The sequence below is a fragment of the Hylobates moloch genome, unplaced genomic scaffold (genome assembly GCF_009828535.3).
Source record: "Hylobates moloch isolate HMO894 unplaced genomic scaffold, HMol_V3 SCAFFOLD_3, whole genome shotgun sequence".
Classification (NCBI taxonomy): domain Eukaryota; kingdom Metazoa; phylum Chordata; class Mammalia; order Primates; family Hylobatidae; genus Hylobates; species Hylobates moloch.
Window position 1 is genome coordinate 143,968,084 of NW_026652278.1, and position 14,388 is coordinate 143,982,471.

A 14,388-nucleotide genomic window follows, 5' to 3' on the forward strand; every position below is an offset into this window, starting at 1 on the left:
CACAGTGAGGCACTCGTAATCATTCTGGCAATGGAGGGAATCCTCCCAAAATTCAAGTTGCCGCATGCCAGCCTTTTTAAGGATAGCAGTTAGACCTGCTGTGTTAACTCTTTTCTGCACACGTCTCATATCTGTGTCTGTTTTTAATAGGAAAATATTGGCTCCTTTCTTAATGCTTTTACTTGTGATAACTTTTTTAACTTTTTTTTTTTTTACACGAGTGAAAGTAAAGCCGTGTAAACATTTAGATGTGGGAAATAGATTTTCTGGACAGTACTGTAAAGTAGTAGCTATAGTTTATGTTCAGTTCAATTAAGCACATATTAATTTTAATGCTGCATTACATTTTACAAAATGAAGAAACGATTACAAGCATGCCTTTGTAAACCATAGCCCTCTTGCAGATATTAGTATTCTGTATTTTTTTTTTTTTTAAAGATGGAGTCTCACTCTGTTGTCCAGGCTGGAGTGCAGTGGCACGATCTTGGCTTACTGCAACCTCTGCCCCCGAGTTCAAGCGATTCTCCTGCCTCAGCCTCCCAAGTAGTTGGGATTACAGGCGCCTGCCACCGCGCCGGGCTAATTTTTGTATTTTTAGTAGAGACGGAGTTTCACTATGTTGATCAGGCTGGTCTCCAAACTCCTGAGCTCAGGCAATCCTCCCGCCTGGGCCTCCCAAAGTGCTGGGATTACAGGCGTGAGCCACTGCGCCCGGCCATATTCTGTTTTTATTGTACAGTTGGCCAATACTTTATTTAAAGAACAATTTAGATTTTGAAGTATATTCTCTGCTATATGGATCCTGGAAATAGACATTTAGGATAATCCAGTATAATATCCTCTCCTTTAGGCTGTGAAATGAATGGACTGTCTACTGACATTATTTTTTTTCTCTTTTCATTCTTATGTTTAGAAAAATAAAGGGAGCAATCACGTCAATGTCTTAGTAGTCATTCTGAAGCATCACGGCATTCTTATATCAGGGATAACTTTGAATTTGGAAGGGCTGACTGAGTACCTAAAACTTAAGAGTGCTGAAAAATATAAAGCTTACTTTGCATAATTTGATACCAGTTTTTTGACTAATCACCAATTCTAAAATTTAAATGTCAACATAGAATAAAAAACTAATTTTACTATTAAGATATTTTAAATATTTTAATGAAATTATTTAGCTGGCATTTTCCCCCTTAAAGTTATTGTATAATGGTATTATACAATAATTGAAATCAGTTGGCCATTATGAACTGATATACATGAGCATTAAAATGCCCATCAGTTTCACTTGCTTATAGATACATCCTAATCCTTCCAATTGGAATAAGAAAATATATTTCATGATAACGGCAGTAATATATGTCTCTCTGAACTGAGTTTATAAAACTTTAAAATCCAAACCGTATTGTTGATCAGTGTATTAGGAAAATAATCATTCTGCTTCTATACTTAAATTAGTTAAGCATTTGTTGGAAAGTTGTGATTGTTTAGATAAATCGGAATGAACATGAGAAAGAATAACATACAATGATTACAATCTGGAAAATAGGTCTTACGAAAAAATGTTAAAGGAATTAGGGCTATGTTAGCTCTCTGGAAGATGACTAAATGATAAATTATGACTATTGCTTAAACAGTTAACAAGAAGAGTATAACCATCTACTTTTTTATCTATCTAGAGCAAATTAAAAAGTTATACTTAAATTCAGCTTAAAAACAACAAATATTGAAATCTGCCTGGCACCAAAGATGTTGCAGAATCAGTAATAGTGGAAATCATGAATAAATCAAAGCTCGTAAGAGTGAATTGTACTTGGTACCAGGGTTTTGTTTTAATGGGGGTATAAATCTTTGCACATATGTATTCATCTTTCTAGATTTTTGTTGTTGAGATGAAATAGATTTAATTCCCCAAATTTAGCCAGTTAGTAAGATCCTGTATTATTGAGAGATCCTGTATTATTATTTATTTTTTAGTTGGTATTGGTGAATGATTTTGGTAACAGTTGTTTAAAGGGTTAAAGTATTAAAGATACAGAGAAGTGATAATTACCTTTGAAGGTAAATCAAAAAAGCTGAAGTCCCAGTTGCAGCCACACTACATCATTTGCTATTTTACTTTGGAAAGTTACATATCATTTGTTATATATATTATACACATCTCATGTAGTGCTATGGTTTATTTCTTATGCAAGATTAATAAACTGTAATAACTAGTACAATAGAGCTCCTATTCCTGGGGTCAAGACATGGAAGAACAGTAGTCTTTTATTTTACACTTTATTTTAGAATCCCTTATGCCTTGGACAGTAGAGATATAGTCTTTGTTTAAAATGGTGATTGGACTGGATAACCTATTAAAATGCCTTCCAACTCAGCAAGTAACTTGTAGATTAGTGGTTTCTATATTGAATTTAATAATGGAGATACCATGGTGTTCAGAACATTTGAGTCTCTAATAAGAAACTATTTTAACTTCTCTGGGCTTCATTAATCTTACTTACCGTTTAATGTGAGAGTTTAGTTGATTTCCATCATCCCTTCTGGTTTTAAATTTTATAATTTAACAGATTTAAAGAGACAAATATCTGTCATTTTGAAAGTTAACAACAATATTTAGTTTAGGTCTATTGCATGTTTGAATTTTAATGTGAGATCCAGTTCAAGTTAAGGTGTATTTTATACTGTTAGAACTCGTGACTGTTTCTACATCAGAATTTAGTACATCTGGGATATGACCAATTTTTACTAGTAGTAAAGAAAGTAGATGTGTCTTTCTTATTAGGAAATTTAATTATGAACTTAATGCATATATTTTTTCCAGAGAACTGGGGAAGAGTGTAATTGAAATAAAAGTACATTATAGACATTAAAATATTCTTAGCTAAACATAGAAGGACTTTGATATTTTTTCAGTTTTAAAAACTTATTACTCCCTTTTTTTTGTTTAATGCTAGACATTAGCAACAATGTTGGGTAGTCAGTGTTTCTTTCTTTCTTTTTTTTTTTTTTAATTGAGACAGGGTCTGGCCCTGTCACTCAGGTTGGAGTTCAGTGGTGCGATCTCGGCTGACTGCGGCCTCCTCCTCCTGGGCTCAAGCAGTCCTTCTACCTCAACCTCTGAGTAGGTGGGACTACAGGCTTGTGCCACCACGCCCAGCAAGATGGTGTTTTGCCATGTTGCCCAGGCTGGTCTTGAACTCCTGAGCTCAAGCAATCCATCTGCCTCTGCCTCCCAAAGTGCTGGGATTACAAGCATGAGCCACCGCTCTCAGCCAGTAGTCAATATTTCTTACTTTGTAGATAATCAAGGCTCAGAGGTATTTAGTAATTTGCCAGGGTGTTCCTGGTATCATGTGGTAGATAGAGCCAGAATTTTAAACTCAGTGTTAGGATTTAAAACTTAGTTGTGTTTCATACAAAAATTGTGTTGTTTCCTCTGGTTCTCAAACTTGGTTGTGTTTGAGAATCATCTTGAGTGGCTTTTGCAAAAGAATTGATGCCTGTTTCACTGATAATCAGTAGATCTTGTTGAGTATCCCAGGTATGTTTTAAAAGCTCCAAAAGTGATTCTTATAATGTCAAAAAATATTCTACATCAGCACTTCTCAAATTTCAAAGTACATACAAATCACCTGGGGAAATGTTATGAAAATGCAGGTTTGGGTTCAGTAGGTCTGGGCAGGGACTGAGATTTTGCATTTCTAACAAGTGTCCAGGTGAATTGAAGAAGGGTCCCCTATGTCCACATTATGAATAGCAATGAGACACACTATGTGACATTTGATTTATGATTTGAAATTTTGGGCTACAATTCCTGTGAAGGCTGTAATTCTTTCACATTTCTTATAAGATGTATGAAAGCATGTTTTAATATCCCTTACATGCCTTTGAATTTTTACTTGAAGAGCTTTTCCTTTATATATGAGAGTAGCAAGTTATGAAATATTTACCGAACCTTTGAATCATCCAACTATGGGACTGTATTCACATTCTGTTAACTGATTTTGGAAATAGTAGAGTCCAGTTAAAATCCTGGTTAGATGTCATCTTACCAGATTTCATCATATAGTTACATATTTTGTTTAGTTTTGATAGTTTGATGAAAAGTTTAAATAAAAACTGAGCCTGGTAGCATACATTTATTATTAGTCCTTCCCTGAAAGAAAACAAATATATTAATTCCAACTTTTAATCCTAGTGTCTGAATATTTTTAAAGGAAATATCAGTAACCCTATATTCAAAACGTACAGTATATGGAGGAGGAAAAGGATTTTCACAGTTAAAATGTCTACCTTTTCAGGTTCCCCAGCACCGCCACTGCCATCTGTTATGTCTCCTAGCAGGATTGCAGCTAGTCAAGTGGCTCAACAAGGAAGTGATTTAATTGTTCCTGCAGGTATTCACTGCAGTGATTGGATAAAGCCCTTCTTGCTACCGCTGAAGCTACACTAATTTACTCAGTTTCATAATCACTTGCTTTATATTCTTAGGTGTGTGTTATTCTGACTTTTTTGGTGGCTGCCTTATTAACAATAAAGGAAATAATTTTTCTAACTGTATCCTATCTTTGTGGCTTTTCAGAATAATTAGGCTGTATCTCATACCTGAAACTTAATCCATTTTAAAATTAAAACATTATAAAATTTGATTTGCTTTAAATCATTCTTTCTTTGCTCTGGAAAATGTAGGTTTACCGTTTGATCCTAAACTCTCATTTTTGCAGCTCTGCCTTCTATTTTCAGTTAAAGGAAAAACAACCTTCAACAATTAGGTTGGTTGTTTTTAAGAATGGGTTAAATGAAAAAGGTCTTGTCTTCTTACTTTTAGCTTTAACTTACAAATAGTTTGCAGATTGCAATACAATACTATTAATTTACCAATTATACCCAATGAAAAAATACTTGGGAAAATCAGTATCTTCACATTCAATTTGCTCTGCACTTTACTGTTACTGGACTATAAAAATGGGAGAAAAAATGAACTCCATGTTTCTTCTTATGAAATGTTAACATTTATATTTTGTGAAAATTTTGTAAATTCTTAAATGTGTTCTATTTTATATACCATTCTTGTTCTTGGACTGGTAAAGCTATGGGAAAGATTGGTCTGGTTATAGGAATAAGTGAGAGAAGAAATTTTTTGGGATTTTTACTGGGGGCTGATCACATTTTTACTGGGAGCTGATCCTAATTTTTCTCTCTTCCTTATTTCATTATTCTTTTTAAATTATTAGAAAGTTTCCATCCCAAAACTGAAATGAAAAATATTTTGACTATGAAAACTATTTTACTATTAAGAACTATATAGTTGTAGAGTTGCTTTCATATCAAAAATTCTTAATTGTTGGAAGAGTACATTGTCAGGAATTTACACTGCTTCTTTATTCATTATGGTTCTTTTTGGTTTTCTTACCTTTTTTTTTTTGTGGTCTCTTGAGAAAAAAGAGGTACAATATAGATCTTGTTTCAACCCAGCCTTTCATACTAGTGATAGCATATCTTTAATGACTATTTGAATTGAACTACTATATGAAATTTGAATTATTTTTTTCAAATTCTCCAAAATTATAGCAACGTTCTATTGTTGTTGTAGTCTGCACATTACAGTGAAAGATCACTGTGGGGAATACGTGGCCTTTTAGATTTTTATTGACTAAGATACTTCTTTTTTAGTGTCATTAGTGTATAAGATTAGTTGTGGAAATTTTATTTTTCTTGAAGTAAACGGCAGCTTATATAGAAAATTAGGCTGATTGCAGCAGGGTTTTTTTGTTTGTTTATTTAAAGAAGACAGATAAGTCACATGGCATTTGTGTTTAATGGATAGAAGTGTTGTTTAAGTAATTAGGAAACTATCCTCAGCAATTCCAGGAAGTTCTAGTTCTTTACTTTGTGGGAACCTTTTTTCTTTTTTTAGATGCATAAGTATTTTAATTCGAACGATGTCAGGGCTTTGTTTTCTTTCCCTGCTTGTCTTCATCTGGATTGTGTTTTTATCTTTTGTTATCTTGCAGGTGGCCAGAGAACACAGACAAAAAGTGGACCAGTTATTCTAGCAGATGAAATTAAAAATCCTGCAATGGAAAAGTTAGAACTTGTTAGAAAGTGGAGTCTAAACACCTATAAGGTTTGTAATTATTTAATGTTTCCACCCTAAATGGCTCTAAAAAAGTTCATTTATATGTTTATTCAAGTCATTATGTTGCAATTAAATGCACTAGAGAAGAGAAAATGCCATCTAAACATGGTAGAAATACAATTAGAAAATGAAATGTTTGTTTTATCATTGATCTTTGCATGTAATTTAAGAATTTAGTACAAAAGAGTAAAAAAGCTATTAAAATGCTTCTTAACCGATAATGTACATAATTGAAGACATGTACTGCTTTGGAATTTATTTAGCCGTGGAGCTACTATAGATATATTTGCTCCTTCCCCTCCTTTTGATACTTTATAGGAGCTGAAGGTGAAGAGAGGTTTATTAGTTCTCCAAAGTTTGAAATTCTCTGATTTTACTATGATAACTAAGCATTAACTATATGGGCAACACCAGATTGCAAATGAGTTGTGTTTCTAAAGTTGGTTAACATTCTTAATTGCATTGCTTCAGAGTAATTGGTGATTATTTTCTTATGCCCTCCATAAAACAAAAAAGCAAATTATTTAACCCATATTGTATTTGATGTATTACAAACAGCTCAACCCCCAAATCCACTTAGTATTTTTTGAATTTTAACAGGGACAAGACAGTAGAATTCGTGGAATAGTTAGGATGAAAGCCCTAGCAGCTCAGGTTAGAACATTAGCCACAATTCTCCCTATATTCATGAACTGATTGTGAGTCTAGTGATTGGCAAATTAGGAGCTGTCTATATTTTTATACAGAACAGGCCTTTCTTACATCTTCTCAGCAGTAAAACAAGTGAATTTATTCTTTCAGTTAATACCTTAAAATATGATCTAGAAGTCTTCTACAAAAGTATAGGTTTTCTTAAGATGGTAAAACCTCCGTGAAACATGTTACATGAATCTGTCCAAAAATTATTTAGCTCATGTCAGTGTAGAATCTGAGAAATCCCAATGGCAGTCTTCAAAAAGTGATGCTTGCTTAAACTCTTCTTCTAAAATATTCACGGATTTCTATTCCATCTGCTTGCTGATTCCACATAGCCAGTCAGTCATTAAGTCCCTATGCATTCTGCCTTCTTAATATTCTTTCATCTTTTCCCCTGTTCTTCTCCATCCCAGCCTTCACAGCCATAGATTTTTTTATTACTCTCTCACATTACTGTAACAGCTTCTTAACCAATTCACTAAGATTACATGTTCGACCCTGCCTAACGTGGGTTCGCTCCTGCTTAAAATCCTTCAGTCGATTCCCACTGTTTTTAGAATGGCATGAATCTGACCTCTACCTTTCCCACTCTGTCTCTGCCTCTTTTCTATCTATGGATCAAGTGATTCATACCAAATTACCCAGAAACTTCCTAAACAATCTGTGCTGTCTCATGCTTCTGTAACTTTGTTCATAAGGCTATATTTGCCTACTGCTTAGAATTCCCTTTCATTTTACCTGTTCATCTTTCATACTAGACCGAGCAAGTTTAAGCTTTTTGTTCATTTGAGACTTCCTTTCATGTTGTTTAGTTGATGTTTTCCTTGTTCATTATCTATTTGTTCCTGTGTGTTTATGTGTTATTATCTGTTTCTTTTCTTGCATCTCTTACCTCTACAATAATCTGAGTTGAATCACTATTAAGATTCCATATTTATCTCATATTAATATGCCACATTTAGCCTATTAAAAATTTGTGTTAATGAAACTGACAACTCTTTAAAATGTTATACATATGGTATAGTACTATGTGAAGGAGGCATTATTTTCTTTAAACCTTATTTTTAAATGACAATTTTTTTCATTAGAACTTAACTTGGATATTTTAATCTAGGTCAAAAAAGAAAAAGTATCTGACTTGCACGATTCTGCGGAGTTAATAGTCCAGTGTGTCCAGGCTGACATATTCCACTCAACCAAAAAAAGTTCATAGTGTAATGACTTTATGGGGTCTACATGACTCTCTGTTCTTATTGCTTTTTGAGCTGCTCAGCTCAAATTTTAGCTAATGTTGGGCATTCACTGTCATTTGGATAATGCTTCAAATACTGATTCTGATTTGGTTGATTCAGGACTGTGCTTGTTATCCATTTTACTGTGTGTTTGTTTGTTTGTGTAGATAGGGTCTCAGTCTGTCACTCAGGCTCGAATGCAGTTGTATGATCATGGCTCACTGCAACCATAACCACCTGGACCCAAGTGATCCTGTCATCTCAGCCTCCTGAGCAGCTGGGATACAGGCAGGCATCACCACTCCTGGCTAATTTCTAATTTTTTTTTTTGGAGAGGGAGTCTCCCTATGTTGCTTAGGCTGGTCTTGAACTCCTGGGTTCAAGCAGTCCTCCCACCTCAGCCTCCCAAAGTGCAGGGACTTACAGGTATTGAGCCACCACACCCGGCCCCATTTTACTCTCAAATAACTTGATTCTGGCTATGTCTTTGGTCCTCTCTCCTTCATGCTTTCTACCTTTAATTTCTTTGGTTTCTATTCTGTAACAAATGCTTTAATACTTTTCCTTAAAGGGAATATTTAGCTTCATTTATTGGTTGTTAATTTTGGTCCCAAGACCAACATGGTGATTCAAAGCAAACATATAATAGGAGCAATTTTAGGTTTAGACATTGAACCTATCTTCTTAAATATTATTTTAATCTACCTGATTGTATTCACAAAATTTGAATCCAAAATCTATTTTCTTATTTATTTTCATCTACAGAAATAGTTGAAATAATAAACTATAGTTTATGTTTTTTATTTTTATTTTTTCCTAGTCTAGAATAGAGTGCTTTTTGAAGTTTGTCTTTAAAAAAAAAAAAAAGAATAATCATCTCAGTTTCAGCATTCAGAGCTATTTGGCATCTTTCCCAAACTTTTTTCTTAATGTTTAAGAATTTGCCATTAGCATTCATACCCTTATCAAATTAACCTTTGATGTCTTTAAACCAGCATCTTTTAAACTTTCATGCCTATTTTTCTTGTAATGTTGCCTCATTCATTTATTGGTTGACCTACTTCCCCTATTCATTTTCCTTTTATGCTACCTTCTCTATCCCTTACCTTAATAATCCTTGTTGTATCTGTCAGTTGTTGCCATAAGTTTATTCTTTTGCTTGTACTTGAATACCTTTATTCTTTTTTTTTTTTTGGCACTACAGAAGAGCTCTTGGTGCTACTTGATACGGTTTGGCTGTGTCCCCACCCAAATCTCAACTCGAATTGTATCTCCTAGAATTCCCATGAGTTGTGGGAGGGACCTAGGGGGAGGTAATTGAATCATGGGAGCCGGTCTTTCCCATGCTATTCCCGTGATAGTGAATAAGTCTCACAAGTTCTGGTGGGTTTATCAGGGGTTTCTGCATTTGCTTCTTTCTCATTTTCTCTTGCTGCCACCGCATAAGAAGTACCTTTCACCTCCTGCCATGATTCTGAGGCCTCCCCAACCATGTGGAACTGTAAGTCCAGTTAAACCTCTTTTTATTCCCAGTCTCAGGTCTGTCTTTATCAGCAGTATGAAAACCAACTAATACAGTAAATTGGTACCAGGAATGGGGTGTGTTGCTGAAAAGATACCCGAAAATGTGGAAGCGACTGTGGAACTGGGTAATAGGCAGAGATTGGAATAGTTTGAAGGGCTCAGAAGAAGATAGGAAAATGTGAGAATGTTTGGAACTTCCCAGAGATTTGTTAAATGGCTTTGCCCAAAATGCTAATAGCGACATGGACAATAAAATCCAGGCTGAAGAACTTATTGGGAACTGGAGCAAAGGTGACTCCTGTTATGTTTTAGCAAAGAGACTGGTGGCATTTTGCCCCTACCCTAGAGAAGATTTGTGGAACTTTGAACCTGAGAGAGATGATTTAGGGTATCTGGCAGAAGAAATTTCTAAGCAGCAAAGCATTCAAGCGGTGACTTGGGTACTGTTAAAGGCATTCAGTTTTATAAGGGAAGCAGAGCATAAAAGTTTGGAGAATTTGCAGCCTGACTATGCGATAGAAAAGAAAAACCCATTTTGGGGGAGAAATTCAGGCCAGCTGCAGAAATTTGCATATGTAGCAAGGATCCTAATGTTAATTGCCAAGACGATGGGGAAAATGTCTTCAGGCCATGTCAGAAACCTTCATGGTAGCCCCTTCCATCACAGGTCTGGAGGCCCAGGAGGAAAAAGCGGTTTCGTGGGCCAGGCCCGGGGTCCCTGTGCTGTATGCAGCCTAGGGACTTAATGCCCTATGTCCCAGCTGCTCCAGCCATGGCTGAAAGGGGCCAATGTAGAGGTTGGGCTGTGGCTTCAGAGGGTGGAAGCCCCAAGCCTTGGCAGATTTCACATGATGTTGAGCCTGCGGGTGCACAGAAGTCAGGAATTGAGGTTTGGGAACCTCTGCCTAGATTTCAGAAGAGATATGGAAACGCCTGGATGCCCAGGCTGAAGTTTGCTACAGGGGTGGGGCCCTCATGGAGAACCTCTGCTCGGGCAGTACGGAAGGGAATCGTGGGATCAGAGCCCCCCACACAGAGTCCCTACTAGGGCACTGCCTAGTGGAGCTATGAAAAGAGGGCCACCATCCTGCAGACCCCTGAATGGTAGATCCACTGATAGCTTGCGCCGTGTACCTGGAAAAACCTCAGACATTCAACGCCAGCCCATGAGAGCAGCTGGGACAAAGGCTGTACCCTGAAAAGGCACAGGGTTGGAGCTGCCCAAGACCATAGGAACCCACCTCCTGCATCAGTGGGACCTGGATATGAGACCTGGAGATCATTTTGGAGCTTTAAAATTTGACTGCCCTGATGGATTTTGGACTACATGGGCCCTATAACTCCCCCTTTGTTTTGGCCAATTTCTCCCATTTGGAATGGCTGTATTTACCCGATACCTGTACCCCCATTGTATCTAGGAACTAACTAGCTTGCTTTTGATTTTTACAGACTCATACACGGAAAGGACTTGCCTTGTCTCAGATGAGACTTTGGACTGTGGACTTTTGGGTTAATGCTGAAATGAATTCAGACTTTGGGGGACTGTTGGGAAGGCATAGTTGGTTTTGAAATGTGTGGACATGAGATTTGGAGGGGCCAGGGGTGGAATGATATAGTTTGGTTGTGTCCTCACCCAAATCCCAACTTGAATTGTATCTCCCAGAATTGCCATGTGTTGTGGGAGGGACCCAGGGATAGGTAATTGAATCATGGGGGCCGATCTTGCCTGTGCTGTTCTTGCGATAGTGAATCAGTTTCACGAGATCTGATACGTTTATCAGGGGTTTCCGATTTTGCTTCTTTCTCATTTTCTCTTGCTGCCACCATGTAAGAAGTGCCTTTTGCCTCCCACTATAATTCTGAGGCCTCCCAGCCACGTGGAACTCTAAGTCCAATTAAACCTCTTTTTATTCCCAGTCTCAGGTATGTCTTTATCAGCAGGGTGAAAATGGACTAATACACTACTTAAATACTCAGAGTACACAGTTGACTGTTGCATAAATTCATAAACCAGTATAATGCTGATTCATGGTATTTTGTACACTATCACTGTATTTCACCCACCCTCTCCCAAGTAGAGAATCTACATAGGTCAGTAATTTACTTTAGCTTCCTTTTGCCTCTTAAATTTAGCATCATTTGTCCTATTCTTCAAAATGAATTTTTCATTTATATGGAAAACTGAATAGGACCACCAGCTCATTGTAAGTGATCTCCATTTTCAGGGACTCCGAGGAAGGTTAAATAATTTAGATTGTTAATTGTCTTCTGTTTTAAACTTGCTTTATAATATATACTGATCTCCAATATTACATTTTATTTCAGTATATACTAGAAAGCAATTTAAATAAAAATCCACTGTAGAGATCATCTAAGACACTTCCTCTAGGACCCTGATGAGTTGAGAAATGGGTAGCAACTTTATATCTTCTCACTACAACTTCCTTTACAAATCTTCCCATAGGAAATCTGTAGTACTCTCGTTTCCAGATTCTTTAGGTTTTGCTGAAGAGTGTAGAATTATCAGATTGGAATATATGTGAATCTAGTTTTACAACTTCTTTCAAGTGTCCGGTTTATCTTAATTTGCCTTATAATCAGTATCATCTTACTCTTCCCACTGCTTTGGCTTCCTGGAAGCAAAAAACATTTCCTCATTAATTCTTCACCTCTATGCCTGCTTGTAACTGTTATTTCTGTGGGGAAAAAAAAGGCCACTCAGACAGCAGTGAGTACATTTCTCTCATTGTGCTAGGAAACAATGCTCCCTCAATGAATTCTGACTTAATGGATTATTATATCTAGGCTGCTGTGAAAGTACCACATGCTTTGGCTTGTGAATAGAGTAAATGTCTTTGATAATATTGCATAGGTAAAACCCTGGCGTGGAAGAAAAATATGGGAATAAGTGACCTATCTATCTCCTTTATCTTGTTAAAATTTCAGGCATTATTTCTTGCTGATGGTTTTCTTGTTAAAATCACATCTTCAATTCAACGTTTCTCTTGTGGTTTTCATTTCCTAGGAGTGTTTGTACGTTTTCCACAGTAATACTTTATCCCCTTCCATGGTTTTGATCTCTCACCTGTCCTGTTATTTGTGGTTAAGAATTTCTCTACTTTTAAGAAATAAAACTTTTTTGTTAAAAAAAAAAAGTTTATAAGGATCCTTAGTTGATGAGAATAGAAAATGTGTTGGGAAGTAGAAAAATATATAAGCAGATTTGTGTATATTGACAAGAAAAAGTCTCAGATTATTTTGTTCATAGAAAAGAAATATTCAGGATATTATATATAGCATAATCTCATGTTTACTTTAAAAATATATTATTTTAAATTACTTTAAATTATTTTAAATTACTTTAAAAATATTTTATTGTATATGTTTTATTGTATATGTTTGAAGGAAAGTCTAGTATACCTATCAGACTGTTAATAGTTTTCTACTATTCAGTGTGATTAAAGGAAGAGGAAATTCACCTCTTATTTCATGCATTATTTTAATTTTTACCACAGACATTAATTCTGTAACCAGAACTTTGAAGAACATGATAAAGAGCAAGTTTTAAAAATTGTAGTACTGGCCGGGTGCGGTGGCTTATGCCTGTAATCCCAGCACTTTGGGAGGCCAAGGCGGGCAGATCACCTGAGGTCAGGAGTTCGAGACCAGCCTGACCAACATGGAGAAACCCCATCTCTACTAAAAATACAAAATTAGCTGTGTGTGGTGTCGCATGCCTGTAATCCCAGCTACTTGGGAGACTGAGGCAGAAGAATCACTTGAAACCGGGAGGTGGAGATTGTGGTGAGCTGAGATTGCACCATTGCACTCCAGCCTGGGCAACGGGAGTGAAACTCCATCTCAAAAAAACAAAACAAAAAATTGTAGTACTTATTTACTACTTTTTAAGAATATTTCTGATAACATTTAATGATGAGGTATATATTAATGCCTCAGTTATTCTTAAAATGTATTATTGAATTAAGTTGAGAGTAAAACATTAATACTAGAAAACTTATTTCCATGTGCTCTGAAATTACATACTTTTTAAAAATTACAGGTTTCTAGGCTGGGCACAACAGCTCATGCCTGTAATCCCAGGACTTTGGGAGGCCAAGGCAGGTGGATTAGTTGAGCGCAGGAGTTTGAGACCAGCCTAGCCAACATGGCAAAACCCCATCTCTACTAAAAATACAAAAAATTAGCTGGGCTTGGTGGCACACGCCTGTAATCTCAGCTACTTAGGAGGCCACACATGAGAATCACTTGAACCTGGGAGGTGGAGGTTGCAGTGAGCCGAGATTGGACCACTGCACTTCATCCAGCCTAGGCAACAGAGTGAGACTCCATGTCAGACAAAAAAAAAAAAATTATAGGTTTCTGTATTATTATTTCTGGGGCAGAATACAATAACATCATATAATACCACACTGTCTGAGTAAAAGTAACTTAGTAGTTTCTCTCTCTTCCTCTTTTCCCCCCACCTTTCATTCCTTCCTTCCTCTTTCTTTCTTTATTCCTCATTCATACACACATATATATATATATACAAGTCATTTAAGGGGGAAGATAGAAGTAAAAGAGCATTTGAAAGCAATAAGAGAGTAGTATTTTGGTGTTCTTATTATTCCTATATTAACAGTCTGTATTAGTCTTAATGCCAAATATCTCTGTTTTAGATAATTTACCCAAATGTACTAAACTTGCAAAATAATTATGTGAGAGAGTTCTTATGGCAGTATATAAGTTTGCTAAATATGTCTTAAAACTTCCTTTGATTAGTAATAATTATTAGAC

The 14,388-nt window shown here is 36.1% G+C and overlaps 1 protein-coding gene across 11 annotated transcripts in view; it reads left to right on the forward strand.

Moving 5' to 3' along the window:
* Window positions 1-14,388, forward strand: part of ARFIP1 (ADP ribosylation factor interacting protein 1) — a 132,507-nt gene that overhangs the window by 86,703 nt on the left and 31,416 nt on the right. For 10 of the 11 annotated variants that reach the window (XM_058436831.1, XM_058436834.1, XM_058436829.1 and 7 more), the window contains one exon: window positions 6,015-6,127. In XM_058436831.1, the coding sequence (XP_058292814.1) occupies window positions 6,015-6,127 (113 nt within the window). Of the gene's footprint in view, window positions 1-4,301; window positions 4,398-6,014; window positions 6,128-14,388 lie in introns of all 11 variants that reach the window. The other variant, XM_058436835.1, reaches the window with a different exon arrangement.